The sequence below is a fragment of the Nomascus leucogenys genome, chromosome 10 (genome assembly GCF_006542625.1).
Source record: "Nomascus leucogenys isolate Asia chromosome 10, Asia_NLE_v1, whole genome shotgun sequence".
NCBI lineage: Eukaryota > Metazoa > Chordata > Mammalia > Primates > Hylobatidae > Nomascus > Nomascus leucogenys.
The window spans coordinates 95744599-95770736 of record NC_044390.1 but is presented as its reverse complement, the minus strand read 5'-3'; the positions used below and the strand labels follow the sequence as shown (position 1 = coordinate 95770736).

The 26138-nt window shown below is 46.2% G+C and overlaps 1 protein-coding gene across 1 annotated transcript in view; it reads right to left on the bottom strand.

Annotated features, from left to right (window-relative positions):
* The window catches only part of TMEM132C (transmembrane protein 132C), a 453190-nt gene that overhangs the window by 34396 nt on the left and 392656 nt on the right, over positions 1 to 26138 (bottom strand). Inside the window, exon 5 of the mRNA XM_012509870.2 lies at positions 5017 to 5160. Within this exon, the coding sequence (XP_012365324.2) occupies positions 5017 to 5160 (144 nt within the window). The remainder of the gene's footprint in view (positions 1 to 5016; positions 5161 to 26138) is intronic.

Below are 26138 nucleotides of genomic sequence, written 5' to 3'. Positions count from 1 at the left end.
CCGCAATAAAAGAAACAAACTACTGCCCCATGCTACCATGTACGTGAGCTTCAAAAACATAATGCTAAGTGGAAAACGTCGACACAAAAGACCATGTATTGTGTGATGCCATTCACGGGAAATGCGCACAGCAGGCAAATCTATAGAGACAGAAACCAGCTTAGTGACTGCCAGGGACCGGGGATGGGAATGGGGATTAACTGTGACAAAAATGTTCTAAAATCGGATCGTGGTGGTGGTTGCCAAACTTTGCATAATTTACTAAAAATCACTGAATTGTACGTTTGAAATGAGTTGCATCCAGTTCTTATATTTTTAAGCAACACTGTGCATATCACACAAAATATACCTGTAAGCCTCCAGTCTTAATCCCTGATCTGCCTAATCAGATGATTACATGAGATGACCAGAGTTGACTCTGAGTTATTAAGCCCTTACTACATGCTGGCTACTAGGTCATGTTCTCTGCTGCATTTATAAACCTGATTAATCCTCATGCTGATCTTTTGAATTAGGAACTATGCTTATCCTCATTTTACTAAGAAGGAGACTGAGTACTGGATGGAACGCTATATGATTCACCCAAGGCTGCATAGCTTGAATGTGGCAAAGCCATGAGGAATTCTTTGGGAGACATTCTCCATGATATGCTTCCATTTCAGCACATTGTACAAACAGAGCACAGGCTATTTTTGTTCTGAAAGGTCTTTTCAAAGGTGTTTTATATAGTGAGCAGTCTTGGAAGACAGACAGTGCCTTCTTCTGGAGCAAAGGGCAGACACGCTGAAGGTCCAGTATGATAAAGGCATTGTCTCTTTGGGGAGGTCAGGCAGGCTTCCTACCTGTCTTAAGTCAGGTTGACCTGCTTTAACAGAATACCGTAAGTCGGGTGGCCTAAACAACACACAATTTATTTCTCACAGTTCCAAAGACTGGGAAGTCTGAGATCAGGATGCCAGGATGGTTGGGTTCTGCTGAGAGCCCTCCTGGCTTGCAGACTGCTGCCTTCTTGCTGTATCCTCACATAGTAGAGAGACAGCAAGCTCTGGTCTGTTTTCCTCTTCTTATAAGAGTGCTACTGCCATCATGGGGCTCCACCCTCATCGAAGCCTAATTACCTCCTAAAGGCCCTACCTCTAATACCATTGCATCGGGTGTTAAGGGCTTCCACATAGGAATTCAGGGTGGGACACAAACATATAGCCCATGATAAAAGATGCACGTTCTCTAAGGCCAGGATTCCTCTCCTGAAACCCAATCCACTACATGTGCAAGTGTCACTGGCCTCTTCTGCATAACCCAGTGGGAACTGAAGCCCAGGCAACTGGTGCAGAAAGATGCTGACACAGTGACTGTCCTTTGTCTCTGACGTCGGGGTCTTGTGTCTTCTGCCAGCATCCACAAAACTGTGACAGTTTGATTTGCCAGTTTACGCTAGGGTGCAATCTCAGAGCCTTCAGAATTCTTGACAGAACTCTGAACTGCCTAAATCCAAAACGTCATGGGCCTGCTGCAGACTAGGCACGGATTAAATGTCAATTCCCTCCCCCTCTTCTCTCCATGGCATTCTGAGCTGTACCCAATTAGCACTGCGAGTATCATTGATCTCATCAGACCCGAGGCCACAGCCAAGCCTGGGTCCTACGGACTGTGCTCAAGTACACTGAGCCTGCCTGCTCTGATGTCCTCACCCAGCTTCTGCTGACTCAAGATTTCAGATTGCTTTGTCAACAGCCAGGGGTATCAACTCTGGATTCATTTCAGGAGGCAATTTTCTGTTTGAATACATTGATTTCCCTAAAGATACTGATTATAATTCCTGGAGATATTAGTAATGGACTCCATGTCGAAATTGTCTTAAGAGTAGCTAAGGATTGCTATGTATACAGCTGGGATAAATTTTGGGTTGTTTTCCCTCTTGGTTTTTGTAGGCTGAAAGATAGGTTCTTTACCTCTAGAAAAGTTATCAGTACTGGAGGTGTCCTATCAACACGTTACATTCATCAAGGGTTCTGGCTTTTAGGGGGCTTGCAAATCAGTGACAATGACCAACAACGACCTGTGCTGTCCACTGTGGGAGCCACAAGCCACACACGGCTATGAAGCACTGGAAATGGGGCTGGTGTCGATTTCAGTGTGCTGTTAGTATAACACACACACTGGATTTCAAAGACTTAGTGTAAAAAAAAGGAAAGTATTTCATTATTAATGTTTATATTGATTACATGTAGAAATGGTAATGTTGTCATATAATGGGTTAGACACGATGCATTACTACAACTAAATTCAACTTTTCTTAAAACTTTTTTTGAATGTGCCTATTAGAAAATTTAAAGTTTCATATGTGGCTCAGGCCAGGCACGGTGGCTCATGCCTGTAATCCCAGTACTTTGGGAGGCCGAGGTGGGTGGATCACTAGGTCAGGAGATCGAGACCACAGTAATAATAATACTAATACTAATAATATAAAAAATTAGCCAGGCACGGTGGTGGGCACCTGTAATCCCAGCTACTTGGGAGGCTGAGGCAGGAGAATGGCGTGAACCTGGGAGGCGCAGCTTGCAGTGAGCCCAGATCGCGCCACTTCCCTCCGGCCTGGGCAACAGAACGAGACTCTGTCTCAAAAAAAAAAAAAAAAAAAAATTCGTATGTGGTTCACATTGCGTTTTCATTGGACAGCGTGGTTTAGAACTTCATCCCCCTTTTCCTCTTCCTCCCATGGGCCTTGTTGTCTTTCTGTTAAAGCAGTCTGGATTCAAGGCCACCACCAGCCCATATATCACTTTTGGGTAAATTAGGGAAAAAAGCGCTTCCTTGAGATACTATCTCCAACAGTCAGAAGGATCGTCATAGTATACAGATGTTGCTGGAATGTTTACTGCCACCTATTGGAGTGGACTGTCTAGAATGGTGGTCTGTTGCTTGTTCTGAGGGTGGGGTTTGCAGAGAAGTATTTTTCCATGTCATTTCTCCATCTCAACAGTTTGTTAACTTCTCTTCTACTCAGACATGGAGTTTTAAACACCAGAGAGAAGGCTGGTTGCTATCTGTCAGACTCTATTTGAGGGAAACAAAAATCACTACCTGCATGTTTTTTTTCATATTTGTTTTTTTCCTGGGTGTGTTTCCAGGGATTACAGAAAAATACAGAGAGAGACTAAATGCTTTATTTCTGGCTTGGTAAAGCCCTCACATTGCCTTATTCTTTAAGCAAGCATTGTGTCTAGCATCATGACTAATGATGGGAAACACCAGGAATTGCAGTTCTTCCTCCACAAAACTTAAGACTCTATAGCACACATTACTCTAGGCAAGCCGTTTCTGGGAAGAGCAAAATGCTGGATATTTTAGACTGTCTAAGCCATATAGTTTCTGTCAATTACTCAATTCTCCTGTGGTAGCCCCCAAAGCAGCTACAGGCAAAATGGAAGTGAATTTGAGTGGCTGTGTCCCAGTAAAACTTTATTTACAAAATAGGCAGTGATTAGGTTTGGCCCATGGCTCACGGTGTGCAACCCCTACTCTAGAAGGGTGCTTTTAAACAGTTACCCCATCGGCCAGCCCGCAGTGCAAATATATTTTGTTTTTTATTTTTTTGCCCATTAAAAAAATTAGAATTTGTTGCTAACCTTGAAAAACAAGGTTGTTGTTGTTTTTTTTAACCAGAAATCTAGATTTTCCGTCCTTTTGGAGACATAAAATACTGAAATCCCACTATCTCATGACCACAGCTGGTTATAGCAATTTCCTTGCTGGGAAAGACAAAGAGCAGAATCTTGGCTGCCCTTCTAGAATAGGCAGAACCAATTTACCACTTCACTTATTGAAGTCACCTGCTTAGCTACAGTAGGCATTCAGGGTTTGACCTATAGTCCAAAGCACCACTGATGGTCTATCAAGGGATGAGTGGGTAAAGAGAATGTGGTATATAAACACAATGGAAGACTGTTCAACCTTAAAAAAATAAAGAAATCCTATTACTTGTTAGAGCATGGACGAACCTACAGGACATCATGTTAAGTGAAGTAAGCAGGGCACAGAAAGACAAACACTGCATGATCTCACATACATGTGGAATCTAGTGAAGTTGAACTGATAGGAACAGAGAGAGAATGGCAGTTACCAGGGGATGGGTAAGGGGACAGTTGTGCAGATATTGGTCAAAAGATACAAAATATCAGTTAGACAGGAGAAGGAATATGTTCAAGAGATTTTTTGGTACAATATGTTAAATTTAGTTACTAATAATTATATATATATATATTTTGAGATGGAGTCTCACTCTGCCACCCAGGCTGGAGTGCAGTGGCACGATCTTGGCTCACTGCAACCTCTGCCTCCTGGGTTCAAGTGATTCTCCTGCCTCAGCCTCCCAAGTAGTTGGGACTACAGGTGCACACAACCATGCCCAGCTAATTTTTGTATTTTTAGTAGAGATGGGGTTTCACCATGTTGGCCAGGCTGGTCTAGAACTCCTGACCTCAGGTGATCCGCCCACCTCAGCCTCCTAAAGTGTAATAATATATTCTTGAAAATTGCTAAGAGAGTAGATTAAGTTCTCATCATACAAAAAAGATAAGTATGTGAGATGTGCAGTTATGCATATGTTAATTATTAGGTTGGTACAAAAGTAATTGTGGATTCCGCCATTTAAAAGTAATGGCAAGAACCATAATTACTTTTGCACTGGCCTAATAGCTCAATTTAGCCATTCCATAATGTATATGTATTTTAAAATAATATGTTGTGCATTATATAGGTATATGCACACACACAATTTTTAATTGTCAAATAAAGGAAGAAAGACAGGAATGAACCAAAAACCCTAGCCAGGTTGGCATGATGCGAAAACAAAGAGATGGCAGTGGACAGGTTGAGTGGATCAGCTGGAAGTGTGTTGCACATAAGTCTCTGTATGGTTGAACCTCATGTATTTCAGTCTAAATGTCCCTAGCAAATGGGATGTCCAAGTGAAGTTCCCACCGGTTCCATCCAGCTGGCTGTGGAATGACTTACTTTGATAACGTCCTTGTCTGTGGACTTGCACTCCACCGACTCTGAGATGTCCATCACGGCACTGTTCTCCTCCACAGACACCACCTTGATAGGCATGGCAACTGTCTTTCCTGTGAGTATGGCAGTGTTCAGAATTTCAGTGTCCTGCCAAAAAGAATCAAACACACTGGGTTAAGGGAGATATTCCATTCTGTTGGGAACTGGACAATTCTAGGGGGAACCTCCCAGGGTAAACACCAGGCTGTCCTTGTTTGTACAAGACACATTGTACCATTTACACACTGTACCAGGACTTGGAATAAAGGGCTATTCTTTGAACAATTTACCAAAAATGTTCAACAGTTTACTTTTATTTATGATCATATTCCTAGTTTTCAACAACAATCAAAAAGTATTTATTCTTTTTCTTTATTGCAGAGACCAAGTAGAAGTAATACATCAGTTAGGTTTGGTTGTAAGCAACAGAAACTAACCCTGGGTACCTTGAGCAAGCACAGTAGGTTGAATAATGCTTTACTCTCACCCCCTGCAAAAGATATCCATGCTTTAATCTCCGGGATCTGTGAATATATTACCTTACATGGTAAAAGGGACATTGCAACTGTGATTGAATTAGGATCTTAAGATGCAAGAATTATCCTGGATTATCTAGGTGGATCCAGTCATCCTAAAGTCCCTATAAGAGGGAGCCATGAAGGTCAGAGGAAGAGGAGGAGATGTTGCAGTAGAAGCAGAGGTCAGGGTGATATGGCCATGAGCCAAGAAATGTGAACAGTCTCTAGAAGCAAGCTGGAGAAGGCAAAGAACAGATTTTCTCTGAGAGCTTCCAGAAGGAGTGCAGCCCTGCCAACATCTTAACTTTAGCCCCTTAAGACTCACTTCAGACTTCTGTCCTCCAGAACTGTAGGATAATACATTTGTGTTAATTTGTCATGGCAGCATCAGGAAACTAACACAGATCCTTATGGGCTAGATCCTGGATTGCTCCCAGCAACAAAGGAAGAGCTGAAGAAGGCTTTGCAAAGTCCAGATCACCTTCAAGGATACTAAAAGCAGGGAATAATGGGCAGTGTCTCCCAAATAAGGTGGAATGAATGTCTTCAACCATTACTTTCTTTTTCTTTTTTTTTTTTTACTTTATATATAAGGGAAATTATTGGCTCACGTAACTGAAATGCCTATAGCATGGGATATGATTGTGTCCAGAGGGCCAAACAATGTCTTATATGCTGTCAGTTTTCTTGACATCTTTTTTCCCCCTTCATCTCCCCTTCCCCCATCTTCAACCATTTCTATTCTTTTTTTTTTTTGAGATGGGGTCTCACTATGTTGCCCAGGCTGGTCTTGAACTCCTGGCCTCAAGCAATCCTCCCACCTTGGCCTACCAAAGTGCTGGGAAAATAGGCAAGTGTCACCATGCCCAGATAATTTTAATTTTTTACTTTTCTTGTAGAGACAGGATCTTGCTATGTTGTCCAGGCTGGTCTTGATCTCCTAGCTTCAAGCGATCTTCCTGCCTCAGTCTCCCGAAGTGCTGGGATTACAGGCATGGGCCGCCATGCTTGGCACCTTCATTTTTTAAAAAAGCAAGCCTAAAGCAACGCAAAGTGCCTTCCTCTGTTGCTCCATGGAAGCCCGTTCCATCACAGCCAACGGGGACTTTGATTTATCCTACTCAGATGACTTCATGCAAAACTATTAGTGTCACACCTCTCATGTATGTTGTGATTTGCCAGGTGATGAAGAAAATACCTTCTATTTGATTTTGTAGGATACTACCTGATTGCCTTTTTATAATTCTTTTCTTTATGGACAGATGAAAATGAAAAAGGGCCTTTGGCTTTGGGACATCTAATGATGCCAGTCTCTCGCAAAGTCCCTCTCCAGAAACACTGCTCTGGTGTGAAGCAGGAGATGGAAAAAGATTTTCTCCGTTCTTTCTCCAGGGAAGCAATTGACACAGAAATGACCTTTTGCATTAAACAAGAGCGCGGCTGAAAGAGTTATGAGTTTTAAGTAGAGCCTCGGCCTCTCTCTGATGCTTTTGCATCAGCCAGCAGTTACATCACCCTCGGCCATGTCTTCTCCTGGGTCCATGGGATTCCTGGAGCTGGGCTGCAATCCGGGCAGCTTGCACAATGTCTATTATGGAGGCTAAGAATACTTTAGAAATTCCCCAGGTCTATTTTCAGGTTCATTACAGGTAATGTGCTCAGAGTTCAGTCTTTACATTTTCTCTCGCAGAATGGTCTTTGGCTAATGGCTTCATTAAAGCAGTACATTCCCTCATGGATTGTGATTAGTTTTCTAACGGTTGTTGCAATTACACACACACATGCACACACACACACACGTTCACACACTCTACCTAACACTCCCTATCCCTAAATTGCACTTTACCAAAATTAAGATGGGTTGGACATATATGTATATGTGTATGTATATATCTATATCTATACATATGTATTTTTTTTTTGAGATGGAGTCTCGCTCTGTCCCCCAGGCTGGAGTGCAGTGGTGCAATCTCGGCTTACTGCAAGCTCTGCCTCCCGGGTTCACGCCATTCTCCTGCCTCAGCCTCCAGAGTAGCTGGGACCACAGGCTCCCGCCACCATGCCCGGCTAATTTTTTGTATTTTTAGTAGAGACGGGGTTTCACCGTGTTAGCCAGGATGGTCTCGATCTCCTGACCTCGTCATCTGCCCACCTCAGACATATATATTTTCCACTGACCAACGTCAATTTCAGGAGCAGAGAATTAATAGTCATAGAAATAAGAAATGATAAAAGGAAACTTTGGCCTCCAGAATAAACTGGCTGTGACACGGAGGAATTTCCCTGTATTTAAGATCACTCTTCTGACTGGTAGTTTGGTGTCTATGATGTGGTGGGCCCTGGAGTCTGGACTCCTGGATTCCGCTCCTTGCTTTCCCATTAACTTCCTGTGCAATCCTGATCACATATCATATCTCTTGGAATCTTTGTTTCCTCATTTTACAAATTAGCAGGGGTTGGGCTATGTCATCTATCTTTTTGACTGTTGAATCCTGGACTGTCTTAGTCCATTCAGGCTGGTATAAGAAAATACCACAGACTGGGTATCTTCTAAACAGCAGAAATTTGTTTCTCACAGTTCTGGAGGCTGGGAAGTCCAAGTGCAAGATTCAGTGCCTTGTGAAGGCAGAGAGAAAAAGACGTGTGTGTGCCTGTGTATGAGTGCCTGTGAATGTGTGTGTGCCTGTGTGTGTGAGTGCCTGTGTGTTTATGGGTACATGTGCCTGTGAATGTGTGCGTGTCTGTGTGACTGCCTGTGTGTTTATGGGTACATGTGCCTGTACGTGTGTGTGCCTGTGTTTGTGTATGAGTGCCTATAAATGTGTGCCTGTGAATGTGTGCGTGCCTGTGTGAGTGCCTGTGTGTTTATGGGTACATGTGCCTGTGTGTATGTATGTGTGCCTGTGTTCATGTATGAGTGCCTGTGAATGTGTGTGTGCCTGTACGTGTATGTGTGAGTGCCTGGTGTTTATGGTTACATGTGCCTGGGGGTGTGTGTGTGTGTGTGCACGCCTGTGTTTGGGTATGTGTGAGTGCCTGTGTGCAGAGGGGTGCACATGCCTGTGTGTGTGTGCGCCTGTATTTGTGAGCCTGTGTTTGTGTATGTGTGAGTGCCTGTGTGCATATGGGTACCTGTGCCTCTGTGTGTGTGTGTGCCTGTGTGTGTGTGTGTGTGTGTGAGTGCCTGTGTGTATGGATACATGTGTCTGTGTGTGAGTGCCTGTATTTATGTATGTGTGAGTGCCTATGTTTGTGTGTGTGTGTGCGCACCTGTGTTTGTGTATATGTCTGTGTGCACGTGGGTACATGTGCCTATTTGTGTGTGTGCCTCTGTGTACGTGTGAGTGCCTGTGTGTGCCTGTGCCTGTGTTTGTGTATGTGCGAGTGCCTATGTGTGTGCGTGCCTGTGTGTATACATATGAGTGTCTGCTTACATATGGGTGCATGTGCCTGTGTGTGTGTGCCTGTATTTGTGTGTGTGTGAGTGCCTGTGTGTGCACCTGTTTGTGTATGTGTGAGTGTGTGCATATGGGTACATGTGCCTGTGTATGTGTGTGCCTATGCTTGTGTGTGTGAGTGCCTGTGTGTGCCTGTGTGTGTGTGAGTGCCTGTGTTTGTGTATGTGCGAGTGCTTATGTGTGTGTGTTCCTGTGTGTGTGAGTGCCTGTGTGCCTATGGGTGCATGTGCCTGTGTGTATGTGTGAGTGCCTGTGTTTATTGCGAGTGCCTGTGTGTGAATGATATTGATGTGGTAGGCCTACAGAGTTCTTTGCATCTGGTTGCACCTCTCAAATACCTTTTTAGTTGAGGCCAATTCACAGCAATATACCTAGCACACTATTTACGTGTATACAATTGTTCTGTCTTCTGAAACCCACCTAAACCCCCACTGGACCAAGAAGAACACATCATGTGCGTGGCAGGCTGGGGGTGGATGCCACTTCCCTTTATGCTGCTGCTTAGCACTGCTCCAAGAAGGCCTACACTGCTAGCTGCCTTTCCTCTGGCCCCATCCGGCTCTGATAAGTTTAGCATCACAGAAGGCAGCCTGCTTCCTGAAAGCGCACAGGTGTACAATTCCTGCCGACCCCGGTAGGTATTAGAGACTGCTTAGCAACACTGTCTCAAGGCCTCAGAACACGACAGAGGCAGAACTATGACTTGGAAGCTTTTTGTATTATTAAATGTTTCTTCTCTCCTTTTACCCTGCTCTGAAGCCCTCCACCCGCCTCCATCATAAATCAGAGAACTGTTCTGTTTTGCTGAAAATAATCAATAAGGTAGGGTTCTTTAAATGATGGTCATTTCAAATTTGAAAAAAGCCCGAGGCTTCTGAGAAAACACATTTTTGTTGTTTGATTTACCCTCATAAATGTAAATTAGTTTGGCCATTTTCTAGGTGAATTGTATTTTTAACTTTTAAATAAATAAGAACACGGAATTACTTCTGGAATGACTTCATGGAGTTACTTCTGTGTATGGGTACATGTGCCTGTGCGCATGTGTGTGTGCCTGTGTGAGTGCCTGCGTGCGTGCGTGTGGGTGTGTGTGCCTGTGTGTACGTGTGTGTGCCTGTGTGAGTGCCTGCGTGCATGCATGTGGGTGTGTGTGCCTGTGCGTACGTGTGTGTGCCTGTGTGAGTGCCTGCGTGCGTGTATGCATGTGGGTGTGTGTGCCTGTGTGTATGTGTGTGTGCCTGTGTGAGTGCCTGCGTGCGTGCGTGTGGGTGTGTGTGCCTGTGTGTACGTGTGTGTGCCTGTGTGAGTGCCTGCGTGCATGTGCCTGTATGTGTGAGTGCCTGTGTGTGCATGATATCAATGTGGCAGGCTTACAGAGTAGGCACTCGCACATATACAAACACAAGCACACACACATAGACACACACACACGCGTACACGCAGGCACATGTACCTATACATAGAAGTAATTTCCTGAAGTCATTCCAGAAGTAAATCCATGTTCCTTAACACGGAAGTGTTAAAAAGACTCAGAAGCGTGAACGGACTCAAATATGTTAGGGGAGTTCGACTGACTGGCCACGGAGATGGGGGATTTGTCCCAGGAATGGGTGTAAAATGCCCCACTTCGAATATCCCCCAAGGGTTCTCCTGCAGAGTAGAAAAGAGTGAGGAAATGTATTACGTCCACACGATGGAAGACTATTCAGCCACAAAAAGGAATGCATGCATGTGAGAACATGGATGGATCATGAACATGTTGTGTGAAGTGAAACAAGGCCAACACAAAGGCGCCATATTACACGGTCCTACTCATATGAAATGTCCAGACCAGGCAAATCCACAGACAGAACGTGCATTAGTGGTGGTCAGGGGCTGCAGGGATGGGGAAGGGAAGTGACTGGTCACGGGTACGGGATTTCCTTTTGTGGTGATGAAAGTGTTTTGAAATTAGATAGGGATGATGGTTCATAACCTTGCGAACACTAAGAACCACTGACCTGTATATTTTAAAACAGTACATTTTATGGCATGAGAATTATATCTCTATAAAAAAGAAAGGAAAGAGTGTGGGATGGGGCTGGAGCCATGGAAAGGCCACATCAGGCTCAGATCTGGCTTTTGATTCTGGGCTCCTGCCTGGCCTCAGACAAGCCAATGACCTATCCACCCACAGCTGACTGACCCTGGAAATGGGACTAAGAACAGACACGTCTGTGGCTCAGAGACCAGACGTCTGCCTAGTAAAGCAACTTTGGGGGTTTAAATTTCATGAAGGTCTGGAGAAAGGGTGAGCTTAATCTAAAATGTCCCAGAGAGCAGCAAACAACCTCTCTCAATCCATGTGGCTAGGAGTCAAGAAGAGGTAGTAGTTAATAAAAAGGAAAAAAGAAGCCAGGCCACATTTGAGGAGCTCTCGGCATGTGCTAGGTGTTGCTACTATTCTCACCGCTACCCCAAACCCATGAAGCGGGTAGCTGTGTTATCCTTAGTCTGTGGATGGGGAAACTGAGGCATGGAGCTGAGTGACTGACTTGTCTGGGGGCACAGCCCATACATGACTCAGCCACATTTGAACGTCCAGCCCAGAGCAGGGGCATATGTTCTTGACCACAGCTTCTCGGCAGGTCAAGAGCAAGGACCTGAGAGAGAACTGCCTTAAATCCTGGCTCTGCCCTTTTCTTGCTATTATTTAAATGCTCCAAGCATCAGATTCCTTGACTGTGAACTCCCGGAATAATTAGGTTTGTTGTGAAGATTAAATCAGATAATGTTTATGGATTGCCTGTCAGGGTTTGGAACGAAGTCCAAGTAGACTCAAAGGGCGCCTATTAAACATAAATGTGAAGTGTCTCGTATGAGGCAATTGGTGGCTGGAGGAAGGCCAAATTCACCCACTTCAATCTCTCTTTCTCTCTGAAAATTGGGGCTGTGCAGGGGGAGGAATAGAAAATAAAATAAAAACAGGTTAAACACATAGCAGACATCCGAACACATTTAAAATGTATTTATGTTAGCACTTTTTGTATTCATTTCAGATTTTTTTTCTTTTACAAAAGAGAAAAAACATGGCTGTTAACTTTAAAATCTCTGTCATTTTTCCAGTCCTGATCCTCAATTTCCCTCCCTAGAGGCAATCACTGTCGCGATTTGGCACGTATCTTTCCAGTTTGTGATTCTTAGGCTTTTACCAAATATCCATATTTGTGTAAAGAAAATACGGTATTGTCTTTTACTTTTATGTTTTATACAAAAGCACGTTTTACATAGTTTATGTAAATATATCATACTGTACTTTCATCAACTTATGTTTTGTTTTTCAAAACACTCAACATTATGTTTTTATGATCTATCCCTGTTTGTATAGCTGGAGCATTTATTCCTATTTAGATCCATATTTACATACTGATTGAATTCATTTGTCTCAAAATTGACTAAATTCCATTGTGTGCCTTTTCTATATTTTACTTTTCCATTCTCTTACCCATGGAAACTTACAGTGTTTCAAATTCTTTGCCTTTGCAAATAACTGAATCTCTCCACGTGCATATGTATCCAGGGTTTTTTTTTTTAGCATCTTCTCATCCTAGAAGTGAAGTTGCTGGGTTGAGAGTGTACACATTTTCCTCTTTGATCCTGCTATTTGGTGCTTCAAAGCGGTTGTTATCATACACTCCGAGCAGCAGCGTGGGAAGCCTTCCTTCCCTGAGGCCCCGGCAAACCCCCGTGATTATGTATCCCTTGGCCAGGTCATGGTTCCAGCTGGTCAGTTAAACATTAACCTAGCTGTTGCTGTGATGGGATTTTGTACATGTGACTAATGCTCATAACCAGCTGACTTTATTTATAAAGGAAGTTATCCTGCATAATCTGGGTGGGCCTGGTCCAATTGGTTTGAAAGGCGTTTAGAAGCAGAGCTGAGGCTTCCCTGAACAGGAAGAAATCTTGCCTGTGGACAGCACTTCAGTTTGTACCCCAAAGATCCAGGCTGCCCTTCATGACAGTTTGTCCATGACACATAGCTATATCTGTCTGTCTATCTAGCCTATCAATCATCTGTCTGTCTATTTATGTGTCTATCATCTATCCAATCTATCTTCTATCATCTATCTAATCTGTTATCTATGTATTATCTATCTTATCTCTCACTATCTAATCTACCGTCTATCTTCTATGTCCTATCTATCTATCTATCTATCTATCTATCTATCTATCTATCTATCTACCTACCTACCTACCTACCTACCTATCTCCTCATCTTGTTTCTCTGGTGAAACCTGCTGTCTTACCAGCCTCTTTATTTTAGGTATTTTGGTGGGTAGGGTACTATTCACTTCCCTATTACTGTAATAACTGTGCCTGGCTCATGGTGGCCGTGGAGGTTCAGGGCTTGTGGACCGCAGAGATGTGAGAGCTCTAAGGCCTGGCTTTGGGCCAGTCCACAATGCCAAGGTCATGGGCACATGGGCAAATGGGGCTTGGCAAGCCACTTTCTTCCTTGAGGAAGCTGATCCCCATCCTTGAACTATATGCTGGGAAAGTGACCGCATAAAGTGTCCGGGAACCACAAACGACAAGTGGGAATCCCATAGAGAAAGCAGGAATAGCCTGCCTCACACTTTGCTATGAAAATTTGGCCCTTCTAAGTGGATTTAAGGGACTTTTCTAACCGTGCAGGTTAAACTAGTTGGCCGCACGTCTCAAAGGAGACCCTGCAGGAACTCCCAGTGGTTGTGCCCAGACCTTACATTCTCATGCCCAAGTTTAATTTCTGGGAAGAAACTTCTCCTACAGAACTGGCTATTTTAAAGCAAGTTATAAGTCATCCCATTTTTGAGCACCAGAATCAGAGAGGAAAGGGGTTCCTCAGCCCACCTGGACGAGGAGGAATGTCTTGCCCAGGGCCACACAGCTGGACAGTGACACCATCTTGCTTTTATTTCTTTTATCCACCACACCTGCCACCTCTCTCAAGCATGTTTTCTCTGAGGTGGAGCAGACCCTTGGTGGTGACAGCAGCATGCGTTACGCGCCAGATTCTCTTTAAGCGCTTCGTGTGTCCCAGCTCCCTGAACCCTTGCAGGGAGACTCTGTTCTCACCCTGATTGGAAGCGTGAACAGACGAAGTCAAGAATGCCAACTAACTCACTCAAACTCACAAAGCCAGCAGCGGGGTGGAGCTGAGATATGAACCCCAAGTGAGAGGTCCGGCCCCTGGTTCTTACTCTTTGCACAAGACAACCCTCTAGAAAACAAGCTCACCAGTGGAGGGTGTGGGAGTGGACGGGTGGCCCTGAGGGCCAGTCTCTCCCTGGACTGGAGAAGCCACTGGACAGTGGGACGTGGACATTTTTTATTTCTCTCCAGACCCATTCTGACATCGGTGACTCTTAAATCTATCTATCCAATCCGTCTTCAACCATCTGTCCAAGGACATTTAAATTTAAGGACACTTAAGGACGCTTAATCCAAGTGTCCTTCATTCCATCTACAGCCAGGGAAGCAGTCCGTTCCTGTGAGCGCCTCCCAAATCTATGGATTTTCTTCCCCGCCACCTGTCTCTGAGGGAGGAATAACTGGACGAATGCTCCCCCTCCACACATACAGGCGTCCACAGAGCCCAGGGTGTCTCGCTTGGTCTCCTCTGGGGGCTTGCGGAGCTGACTGCAGACCAAAAGTTTCACATTTTCCTTGAGGAAGGCAACTAATAGGGAAATCTACTATTCACCAATTCAAAGTAGATGCTGAGAACAGAGATGGCAACCATGAGATGCTTTTCAGAAGGAAAAGGAAGATGGATTGAATTTCTGTGGGGAGAGCAGGTGTCTGTGATGGCTTCGTAGACGTCTTTCACGTCCCATTAGATTTTGCAGACTGATGAATAAGACACAGGAGCCAATTCCTGCCCATAGCAAGTTTTTATGTAAATCTCTTAGCCAAGAATGATTTTTACATTTTCAAGGCTTTTTAAAAAAAGAAAGAAAAACAATATGTGACAGAGACTATGTGTTCTGCAAAGCTGAAAATATTTACTATCTAACCCTTTATAGAAAAACTTCGCTGATCCCTGAACAAGGTCATTTTTCCAACAGGAGGGGCGCTCTTTCCTCCAAAGGCCTCTTTTAGTCTTTGAGTTTCAGGCCATTCTCTCTGGCAGAGCCATGGAGTCATCCTCCTTTTGCAGAAGCTAACTCCTGTCCTTACTGCTTTCTCCTCTTCAGTGGTTACAGCCTCTGATCCACCATGCTTCCAGTGGGACTTCAACATCAGCGTGATGGCCCCCTCCATAAAAGCCTGCACTCTTTGCTCAACTTGGCATAGATTTGCATCTTGATAATTTGCATTGCATGTTTGGACCTATGAGGAATCTTGCACTAAACCAGAGGGGCTCATGTTAAATAGGAAGGGAGATTTGAATTGGGGAGAACTTTATAAGTGGTTGATCATTTACATTTGTGATGATTTTTGTGTTATTGAAAGCATCTGGTTCCCTGCACATGCTTTTAGCTCAAGGAAGGTGACTATAAACACTTGAATAACAAGAGTTCCCTAAAACTGGCCTTTCCGGACTTAACCATAGCAGATAACGTTACCACACTGCCTGCTCCAAAGGAAAAGTATATGAACAGGAAAAAAAAAAAAAGATCATGTCTTCCTCTATCTCAGCGGAAGTGCAGTTGGTCGGGGAAACATCCCAGCAGGTTAGGAGGATGCTGGAGATGGCGGGAAGGCACACCGCTCACACGGCAGGTTCTGGGGAGATCGCTCACACGGCAGGTTCTGGGGAGATAGCTCACACGGGAGGTTCTGGGGAGATAGCTCACACGGGAGGTTCTGGGGAGATAGCTCACACGGGAGGTTCTGGGGAGATAGCTCACACGGGAGGTTCTGGGGAGATAGCTCACACGGGAGGTTCTGGGGAGATAGCTCACACGGGAGGTTCTGGGGAGATAGCTCACACGGGAGGTTCTGGGGAGATAGCTCACACGGGAGGTTCTGGGGAGATGGCTCACACGGCAGGTTCTGGGTAGATGGCTCACACGGCAGGTTCTGGGGAGACCGCTCACACGGCAGGTTCTGGGGAGATCGCTCACACGGCAGGTTCTGGGGAGATAGCTCACACGGGAGGTTCTGGGGAGATAGCTCACACGGGAGGTTCTGGGGAGATCGTTCACACGGGAGGTTCTGGGGAGATAGCTCACACGGGAGGTTCTGGGGAGATAGCTCACACGGGAGGTTCTGGGGAGATAGCTCACACGGAGGTTCTGGGGAGATAGCTCACACGGAGGTTCTGGGGAGATAGCTCACACGGGAGGTTCTGGGGAGATAGCTCACACGGGAGGTTCTGGGGAGATAGCTCACACGGCAGGTTCTGGGGAGATAGCTCACACGGCAGGTTCTGGGGAGATAGCTCACACGGGAGGTTCTGGGGAGATAGCTCACACGGGAGGTTCTGGGGAGATAGCTCACACGGGCGGTTCTGGGGAGATAGCTCACACGGCAGGTTCTGGGGAGATAGCTCACACGGGAGATTCTGGGGAGATAGCTCACACGGGAGGTTCTGGGGAGATAGCTCACACGGGAGGTTCTGGGGAGATAGCTCACACGGCAGGTTCTGGGGAGATAGCTCACACGGGAGGTTCTGGGGAGATAGCTCACACGGGGGTTCTGGGGAGATGCTCACACGGGAGGTTCTGGGGAGATAGCTCACACGGGAGGTTCTGGGGAGATAGCTCACACGGGAGGTTCTGGGGAGATAGCTCACACGGGAGGTTCTGGGGAGATAGCTCACACGGGAGGTTCTGGGGAGATAGCTCACACGGGAGGTTCTGGGGAGATAGCTCACACGGGAGGTTCTGGGGAGATAGCTCACACGGGAGGTTCTGGGAGATAGCTCACACGGGAGGTTCTGGGAGATAGCTCACACGGGAGGTTCTGGGGAGATAGCTCACACGGGAGGTTCTGGGGAGATAGCTCACACGGGAGGTTCTGGGGAGATAGCTCACACGGGAGGTTCTGGGGAGATAGCTCACACGGGAGGTTCTGGGGAGATAGCTCACATGGCCGGTCCTAGGGGGATGAAAGGTCCAGTTTTGAAACTGGAACCCAGAAAAGACGGTCCAGCTGTCAGCATTCAGAGGGCAGCGACCATCGTGGCTTCATGAGTTCAAACTAAAAAGGTGCCTGCCTTGTGGTCTCCATGGGAGCTGCGTTCCTGCTCCTGCCTTGTTGGAGCTTTGCTTTCCTCATCTGTGAAATGGGGATAATCCCACTTTCCTCTAGGGTTGTAGGCAAGAGGACCTACAAAAAATCCCAGGTCAGTGCCTGGTACAGAGGTTGCCACTCCACCACCCCAACCCCGTCCATCTTCATCCCAGGAATCAGAGCCCACAATCTGTGACACTGTATTTGAATGTCCCGATTCACCATGTCCCTTTTGAGCTCCCTGTAGCTGCACCAGACCAATAGGTTCCATTTTTATGTAACAAAGTTGTGAGTTGTTTTTCACTTGCCATGGACCCCCAGTTGAAGGTCACATAGCCTGAGCATGCCTAGATGAGCCACACGTGCAAACACAGAGGAACCCTAAGTGCTCAAACTGAGGTGTGGGAACTGAATTAAGAAGAGGGCACTGCATAATAAGGTCCAGGATCCAATCAAATTGAGCCCTGGCGTCACCCCATGGCAGGATCCAGTCAGATCATGCCTCCCTGCATCACCTCACTGCAACATCCAATCTGATCACATCTCATTACCCAATGCTTATAAAACCTGACTCAACCCTCAGCTCTGGGAGAGACTGCTTTGGGAATTATCCCAGGTGTTTTCTTTACTTATGACAAGTAATAAAATCTCCTTGCTAACTCCTCCTTGGTTGTGGTCATTAGACTTATACCTGCCAACCAACTGAACCCACCTGTTGTGTGGATAGCAACCCCCCAGCTTCTCAGCTGCAGGAGGATGAGCATTCAACTGCAACTAATTTGGGAACCAATTTATTATCATTTGGAAGTCCAAGGAGTGGCTGTTTAATTGCACTTACAATTCGATAAGGAGGCACCATCAGTGGGAACCTGGAGGCATTGGGAAGGTGCTTTGCTGAGGGCTTCAGTGCCTTGAAGCTGAACCCCTGGGTCTGGAGCAAGGTGTGGTCTGGTACTGATCACTCAGTGAATGTGGAGTCTGAGACTGACCTGCCCCGGGGATTAAGAAGAGGGCACTGCATAATAAGGTCCAGGATCCAATCAGATTGAGCCCTGGTGTCACCCCATGGCAGGATCTAATCAGATTGAGCCCTGGCGTCACCCCATGGCAGGATCCAATCAGATCATGCCTCTCTGCATCACCTCACTGCAACATTCAATCTGATCACATCTCATTACCCAATGCTTATAAAACCTGGCCTCCCTTCCTGAAATAAAGAAAAAGAGCTTTTCTAGCTACCAAACAATGATGAAATCTGTTTGCTGGAGTAATATTGAGATATTAACTTATGTTTTCCCTCTCTGTGGCTTCCCCTTCCTTCCTCCTATTCAAGCAGGGAAACCAGTTCTGTATGTATCTTCGGGGGAAGGAGGAGAAGGATAGAAAACAAAACGCCTCCCGAATTCCAGAGAGGTGAGGAAGTTCACAAGTAGGACAAAATGTTGGGTCAAAATCACGGGGGAGCAGGGCGCTCCCTTCACCCATCCTTCCAGAACAGAAAGAACCAATTTTTTTCTCTTGGGAGGTAATAAGAGAGGAGGAGTGGTCTTTGGGTTCCGAAAGGAAACACACATCTGGTTTCTAGGAAGCGTTTTTGGAGAAGACACAAGAGGAGATGCCTGCCTGGTGTCTGTGCAGCAACGCAAAGACCCTTGAATCCCAGAGGTAGCTCCCAAAAGGCAGGGGCTAGGAAAATAAACTGATTAGATCTGGAGGAAATAGAGACCCAAGATATTGTGGCAAAAGAGGCTGCCTCTCAATATCCACTCTCCTTTATTCTTCAGTTACTGAACCATGATGCTTTGGGAGGTGGGTTGTGAGGACAGACTAAACTTCTCAGCCTCCCTTGCAGCTGGCTGTGACCATGTGACTGGGTTCGAACACAGTGGTTCTCAAAGTGTGGTGCTTGGGCCAGCAGAATCAGCATCCTCTGGGGACTTGTTAGAAATGCAAATTATTGGGCTCTACCCCAGACCTACTGGGTCAGAAACTCTGAAGGTGGGTGGGGCACATTAACTAGTACTTTACCAATTCCTCAGGTGATTCTGATGTTGTTGAAGGTTGAGAACCGGTCTAGTCCAAAAGTAAACAGAAATATGCAGTACTTTAGAAAATCTCCTTCATGAGAACTAGACTCAGTAAGTGGGGCATTTCTTTTATCCTTTTTCCCTTCCTGCTACCAGGAATATAGATATAATGGCTGGAACACCAGCAGTCACCTTGGATCATGAGGCAAACTTGGACATAAAAGCCATTTGCTAGGCTGGGCACAGTGGCTCACGTCGTAATCCCAGCACTTTTGGAGGCCGAGGTGGACAGATCACTTGAGGTCAGGAGTTCGAGACCAGCCTGGCCAACATGGTGAAACCCTGTCTCTACTAAAAATATAAAACATTAGCCGGGTGTGGTGGCACACGCCTGTAATCCCAGCTACTAGGGAGGGTGAGGCAGGAGAATCGCTTGAACCCGGGAGGCAGAGGTTGCAGTGAGCTGAGATCCTGCCACTGCACCCCAGCCTGAGCGACAGAGCGAGACTCTGTCTCAAAAAACAAACAAACAAACAAACAAACAAGCCATTTACTGATGGTGAGATGGTAAGACAGGAAAAGCCTAAATCTCTGAAGACTAATGAGTGGTCATGGCCTTACTGATGTATGTGAAATAAACTTATTTTATGTTTCACCTAGAGGTTTTGAAGGTTTTCTGTTATTCTCAGCCAAACTTAAGGCTAACTTATGTAGATATTTGTTTTTATGCTTGAGATGGTGGACAAGGACTGCTACTGGTTATGCTTGAATGCATTACAACAAATTCCAGTTTTGTACCCATGAGAAGTCAAGTGTCTGACGAGGGTGCTAGATGGTGCCTTGCAGTTTGGGAATGGCAGGGAGTGGTGGTAATCCCACTGCTCTCTGTGGCTGCTGGTGGTGGGTGCCCCTGTGGAGCCAGGCTGACAGCGAGGCTGTTATAGGAGGAAGGAGAAAGCAGAAACTGACAATTCAGCCTAATTTGCAGCAATAGAAAAATTACTCCAAAAGGGCGCTTCATTTTCCCAATTCAAGGCATACTAGTTAAAATGATGCACGGGCCGCCCGGCAGCCGACTGGTGTGCTGATTAGCAAGGGTGCTTGAAGTGTGGGTTCTGGATTCAGGGCAGAGAAGCCCAGAGAAGAGCCATCTGATTAACAAGCTGACTCTGCTAGGTGTAACCAGTGATTTACATAATCAGGTGATTAAGAATACCTTACACACATGCACACACACACACACACGCACACACACACACACACACACAGGCATTGTAGGGGAGGCCTCTTGCAATTCCACCCAGTAAGGTAATTTTCCCTCTAAGCAGGCCAAGTGCAGACCCCAGCTGTGTGGCACGGTGAGGTGTAACAATTTCTCTCATCAGGGGAGAAAAGAGAACCTTGTTACCACCGGCTTGCGAAGGGCAGTCCTGATGGAGCAGACCAAGCTGATCCCATTACCTGACCACACTTCCTCCCCGCTCCCATTTCCTAATGAACCCAAGAGTCCTGTATGACGTTTTGGTAGAATTGATCAAAAAATGCTTGATGAGATGCCAATAGGAAAATGCGTTGCTGATGACGGCACTAACAATTCCCCTCATTTCCTCTGTGACTGCCTTAGATTCGGTAGGAGCAGGGAGACCCCGAGGTGGCAGGGCAGGGGACAGAGGACAGAGGAGGTTTCTCACAGGAAGCTCTCTCTCCTGAACATTTACAGGAAGCAAGAGAAAAGACGTTCTTCATCGATACACCGGCAGGCCCGTCCATATGGAGGCTGTTCTCAGTTATGCCTTCTCTGTCACCTCCGTTTGTCTTGACTTTGCAATTCCTTCTAGAAATCTTAGCACAGTGCAATAGTGTACCAATTAAGATCCACGTCTAAAACCAGGCAGCATCTCAGCCCAGCATTCCATAGCAGAGTACAGCAGGGTGCGTGTGGCGCTGAGTGACAAGAGCTTACTAGTTAGCTCAGAGATCCTGCGCGGGACATCAATCATCAGAGCGGCTCAGAGTTACTGGGCACCTACGATGTTGTTAGGCAGGAAGCAATGCACTATTGTATACATAGTCATGATAATAACAGTAATTTATGTGTATGCCTCTGTTAGTTTTCTAAGGCTGCTGTAATGAAGTACAGCAAACGGGATGGCATACAACAGCTGAAATTTCTGCTCTCACTGTTCTGGAGGCCAGAACTTGGAAATCAAGTTGTCAGCAGGGCCGTGCTCCCTCTGAGGCTCCAGGGCAGGGTCCTTCCCTGCCTCTTCCTAGCGTCAGGTGTTTGCCTGCAACCCTGCAATTCTGGGTCTTGTGTATGTGACGCTGCAATCTCTGCCTCCGCCACCGTGGAGCGCTCTCCCTGTGGCTCTGTCCAAATCTCCCACCTATAGGGACACCAGTCATTGGATTAGCAGCCACCTAATGACCTCATCTTAACCCAGTGGTATCTGCAAAGACCCTACTTCCAAAGAAGGTCAGATTCATAGGTACTGAGGGTTAGGACTTCAGCATATCTTTTAGGGGAACAAAAGTCAACCCACAACAATGTCTCTTCATTCTTTGCAAAGAATTTTCACATAAATCATTGCCACATTTCACATTCAACACAGCAGAGCAGAAAGGGCTGGTGTCACCACAGGAGGGGAAACTGAGGCACAGAGGGCTTGGATTCCCGCCCTTCTCGCCTCCGGACAGCCAAGCCCTTCAGTGTGCTCTCCCCTTCCTGGGTCAGCCCCTCTGAGTTGGTGGTGAATTGATCCAATCAGCACCATCGTAGTAGTAAAAATACCAACCCTAACATGGGCCACCTTGCACCCCACCATGATTTTGAGCTCTTTTCAAGTACCAGGTGCTGTTCCAGACATTTCTGCATGCACTGATTTATCTAGTTTCAACAGCCCAGTGAGCCGGCACTTCAATTCTCCCCCACTTCACAGGTTAGGAAATGGAAGATTTGCAGGAAGTGTAATGAACTAGCTCAAGAACTGGCAGCTACTAAGTATGGAGGTGGGGAGGGGAGCCGGGGATGGAGCCCAGGCCGATGGAACCCTAAAGCTCACGCCCTGACCCACTACAATATCTGACACTAATATCCCTCAAATATTGTAACTCAACTCAGAAAACGCAAATGCATACACTAAATATCTCAGGAAAGCTCCTTTTAAGAAATAGCTTTATTGAGATATAGTTCAAACAGCATACGATGCACACATTTAAAGCATACTAACCAGTACGCTCTCACTTGATCTAGCTTCAAAACACCTCCCTTATGCCAGAAGGAGACTCTAATCCCATTAGCAGGCCCTCCCATCCCCCCCTCCTCCCAGCCCCTGGCAACCACTAATCTGCTTTCTGCCTCTATGGACTTACCTATTCTGGACATTTTATTTAAAGGGAATCATACAACATGTGGCCCTTTGTGCCTGGCTTCTTTCATCATATTTTCAAGTTTCGTCCACGTGGTAGCATGGATTGGTCCTTCCTTCCTTTTAATGGCCTGATAATATTCTATTATATGGAAAGACCACATTTTGTGTATTTCTTTCTCAATTGATGGACATTTGGGTTGTTCCCACTTTTTGGCTATTATGAGTAATGCTGCTACGAACATTTAAGCACAAGTCTTTGTGTAGACGTAGGTTTCATTTCCTTGGGTTTATACCGAGGAGTGGCATTATGACAGGGCCTTTTTAAAAGTAGGTAATTACATAGACTTTTCCCCAAGGCGAATTATCTTTCTTTAACTCTGGTGAACTGACAAAGTTAGAATAATCCCGTGGATTTATGAATCTCCGTCCTCCAAAGTGGCCTGAGCACTGTTCTCCATGCTACGAAATCCATTCCTCTGCCATTATTTTTGTGGTCATTCCAGACAGCAATGGGGGCTCCAGAAGGGCTTTACCCGGGTCAGGGGCTGGGAAGGGTGGCCGTGCTGGCCACCAGGCAGGCCTCCTGTCCTGGGCCCCTGTTTCCCGGAGCACGCTCCACTTACAGGCACGTGGAGGCATTGTCCTCTGTCTTCTGTGAATCCTGCTCCTTGTGGCTCCGAGAACTCTGTGTTCCGAGCTGCAAATGTTCTTGGATGGTGTCTCATTAATTATAGCTTATCAGCTGCCTTGCGAGTTGCATCTTAATGAGTGACCCTCATCGCTGACCCTTTATTAGCACAGGAGTTCTTTGTTGGGTCCTGCATCTCTTCCGATTTTGTAAACACAGATCAATGGGATGTTGTGGGGCTGACGTGTCCCACTTCCCAACCCGGAGGAAGGGGAAAGCTTCCTTGCAGGTGCTCTGCGCAGCTCTGCTCCTGGCACCGACCCCGCCCCACAGCCAACAAGAAATCCCTTTGATGTGCAGAGGAGGATGGGGTAAGGGTTCTCTCATAATCTAGTTATGTGGCTAGATCCTATTTCAAGAGAGTTTACTCTGCACACAGCAGCCAGGGCCAGCCTTGGGGTACCTGAAAACCCTAAGAATACAGAGGTCAGAACACAAAGGAGAGTCATCCTTGTCGAAATGACCTGCAAGGGTCTAGGCATGTGACTTCTGGACTGCGGAGAAGGGTGCTAACTGCATTAGTCACATGGAGCTGAAAACAGAGTTAAAAACCCTTTAAAACTTCCAGGCTGCCACTCTGCTCAAACGTCCCCCTGGTTTTCATCTGATTCAGAGTGAAGCGAAAGTTCTGTGGAATCTGGACCCCTTGGTTTCCTCCCTGCTTCTCCTCCACTCCGTCATGTTTTCCAGCCACAGTGTCTTGTTGCTATGTCTTAAACATGGCAGTCTTTGCATATGCTGTTCCTTCTGCCCGGAGTGCTGTTGCCCCAGATATTCCATTCCCATTCCCTGCTATGGTCTCCCTAGCTGTGATCACCTAGGAGACATTGTTTCATTTCAGCTTTGAGGACTTGACTGTCTCCCTCTTAAAGGGAATCTCCACCTCCACGAAGAGATGTTCTGTCTCTCAGTCGCTGTTCCTCCCCCATAGCCTGGAACAGTGACTGGGCATAGCAGTTGCTTAACGAACATATAGGGCATGAAAGAAAAGGAGAAACCATTTGCACATCTTTCCTATTTGAGTTCTAAAAGCATTTTAAAGAAGGGAATTTGAGGGCACGGCGCTTTATGAAGAAGGCCTTGAATTAGAGAGAAGCAGCAGGATCTTGGCCTGCTTCCTGCAGGAGCACCATCAGGACCCTGGATGGAGTCGTTGTCCGAAGTGCCAGCCTTGGAGATGAGGCCGGGGCCCTGTGCTGGGGATGCAGACAACTGCAGATGTGAAGAGACTCTGCAATCCAGGAATGATGGATGGCTCAGGGCAGCCCGTGTGTCAAGACCAGGAAACAAAATCTTCAAGCCGCAGCCTTGGCTTGGGCAACAGGAGATCCAGGAGTCGTTACCCCAGAAAACTGCGAAGTGGGTAGAAACCCCAAGAAGGATGGGGCTAAATTTCGTTTCTTACTCCCTGATGGAATGGTGGATTTAGAAATCTGGGCAAGGCTCAGGACAGCAAGTCATGGTTTGAATCTGTAGTCCCCATCTGAGGGTTGGAGATTTATATCCACGCTGCTGCTCTGTGGTCTATGCCGAACCTCCGACCCCCTTCTGATTGGTCAGTGTTATGACTCTGGTCTGTTCTGATTGGTTGGAGCCCACACCACTCCAGTTGGTGGAATTTGAGCCTCACCTCATTTGCATCCATGTAAATGGGACATTTCAAGTAACACATGAGATTGGCTCTGCAATTTCTCTGGTGCCCTATGAGTGACCATGATGACTCCCTAATCTCCTGATGAACGTGGGCCAGCAATGACTTTTTTTTTTTTTTGAGACAGGGTCTTGCTGTGTTGCCCAAGCTGGAGTGCAGTGGCGAAAAAGATCACTGCTGACTGCAGCCTGTAACCCCTGGGCTCAAACAATCTTCCCATTTCAGCCTCCCGAGTAGCTGGGACTGCAGGCATGCACCATCCTTGCCCTGGTATTATTAATAATTCTTTTTGGTAGAGATGGGGTCTCACTATGTTGCCCAGTGTGGTCTCCAACTCCTGGCCTCAAGCAATCCTCCCATCTCAGCCTCCCAAAGTGCTGGGATTACAGATGTGAGCCACCATGCCATGCTTCCCCCACCTTTTTTAAAAATAAAACTTTATCCATGTTAAAAGTCTTACAATAGCAATGGCCTCCTTTTAATGAGACTCTTACACGAGGTGTTCATGGGTCTTCTTGGGGTACCTGGAAACCCCAAGAATACAGCAGTCAGAACATAAAGGACAGTCATCCTTGTCAAAATGACCTACGAGGGTCCAGGCATGTGGCTTCTAGACTGTGGAGAACTGTGTTAACTGCATTAGTCACACGGCGTTAAAAACAAGCCTCATTCCTCTTCCCTACTGCACTCTGAGTTTCTGCCAGAGGTTACCACTGGAGGAACATAGGCTCACAATAGTAAACCACTTAACAGATCATTCCTGGGGAGATGCAACTCGCCTCAAATGGTAGCTGAGCAATTTTCCTCCCTCCCTGAGGACATAGCTAACAGCTCTGCTGGCTGGCAGTAACAGACCAATAATTCTGGGCTGTCACTGCAGGGAAACCCAACTCCCTCCTCATTTACTTTCAATTCATTCATAGTGCAAGCTGGGGTACAGGAAACAAACTTTACTTATCTGTCAATTTGCTTCTAATACAAGATAGAGAATCCATTTTAAAACGTGCATTTAAAAAAGAAAGCAATTCAATTTAAGCAGGCACCATCTTTGGAAAGTCTCATGCTATTAATGAGTTATTAAACAGGCCATCCTTTGGGGTGGCACATGGGCTAAGTGGCACCAACTTCCCTGAGAAATGGCATTTTTTTTCAACCTAGCCAAGAAAGG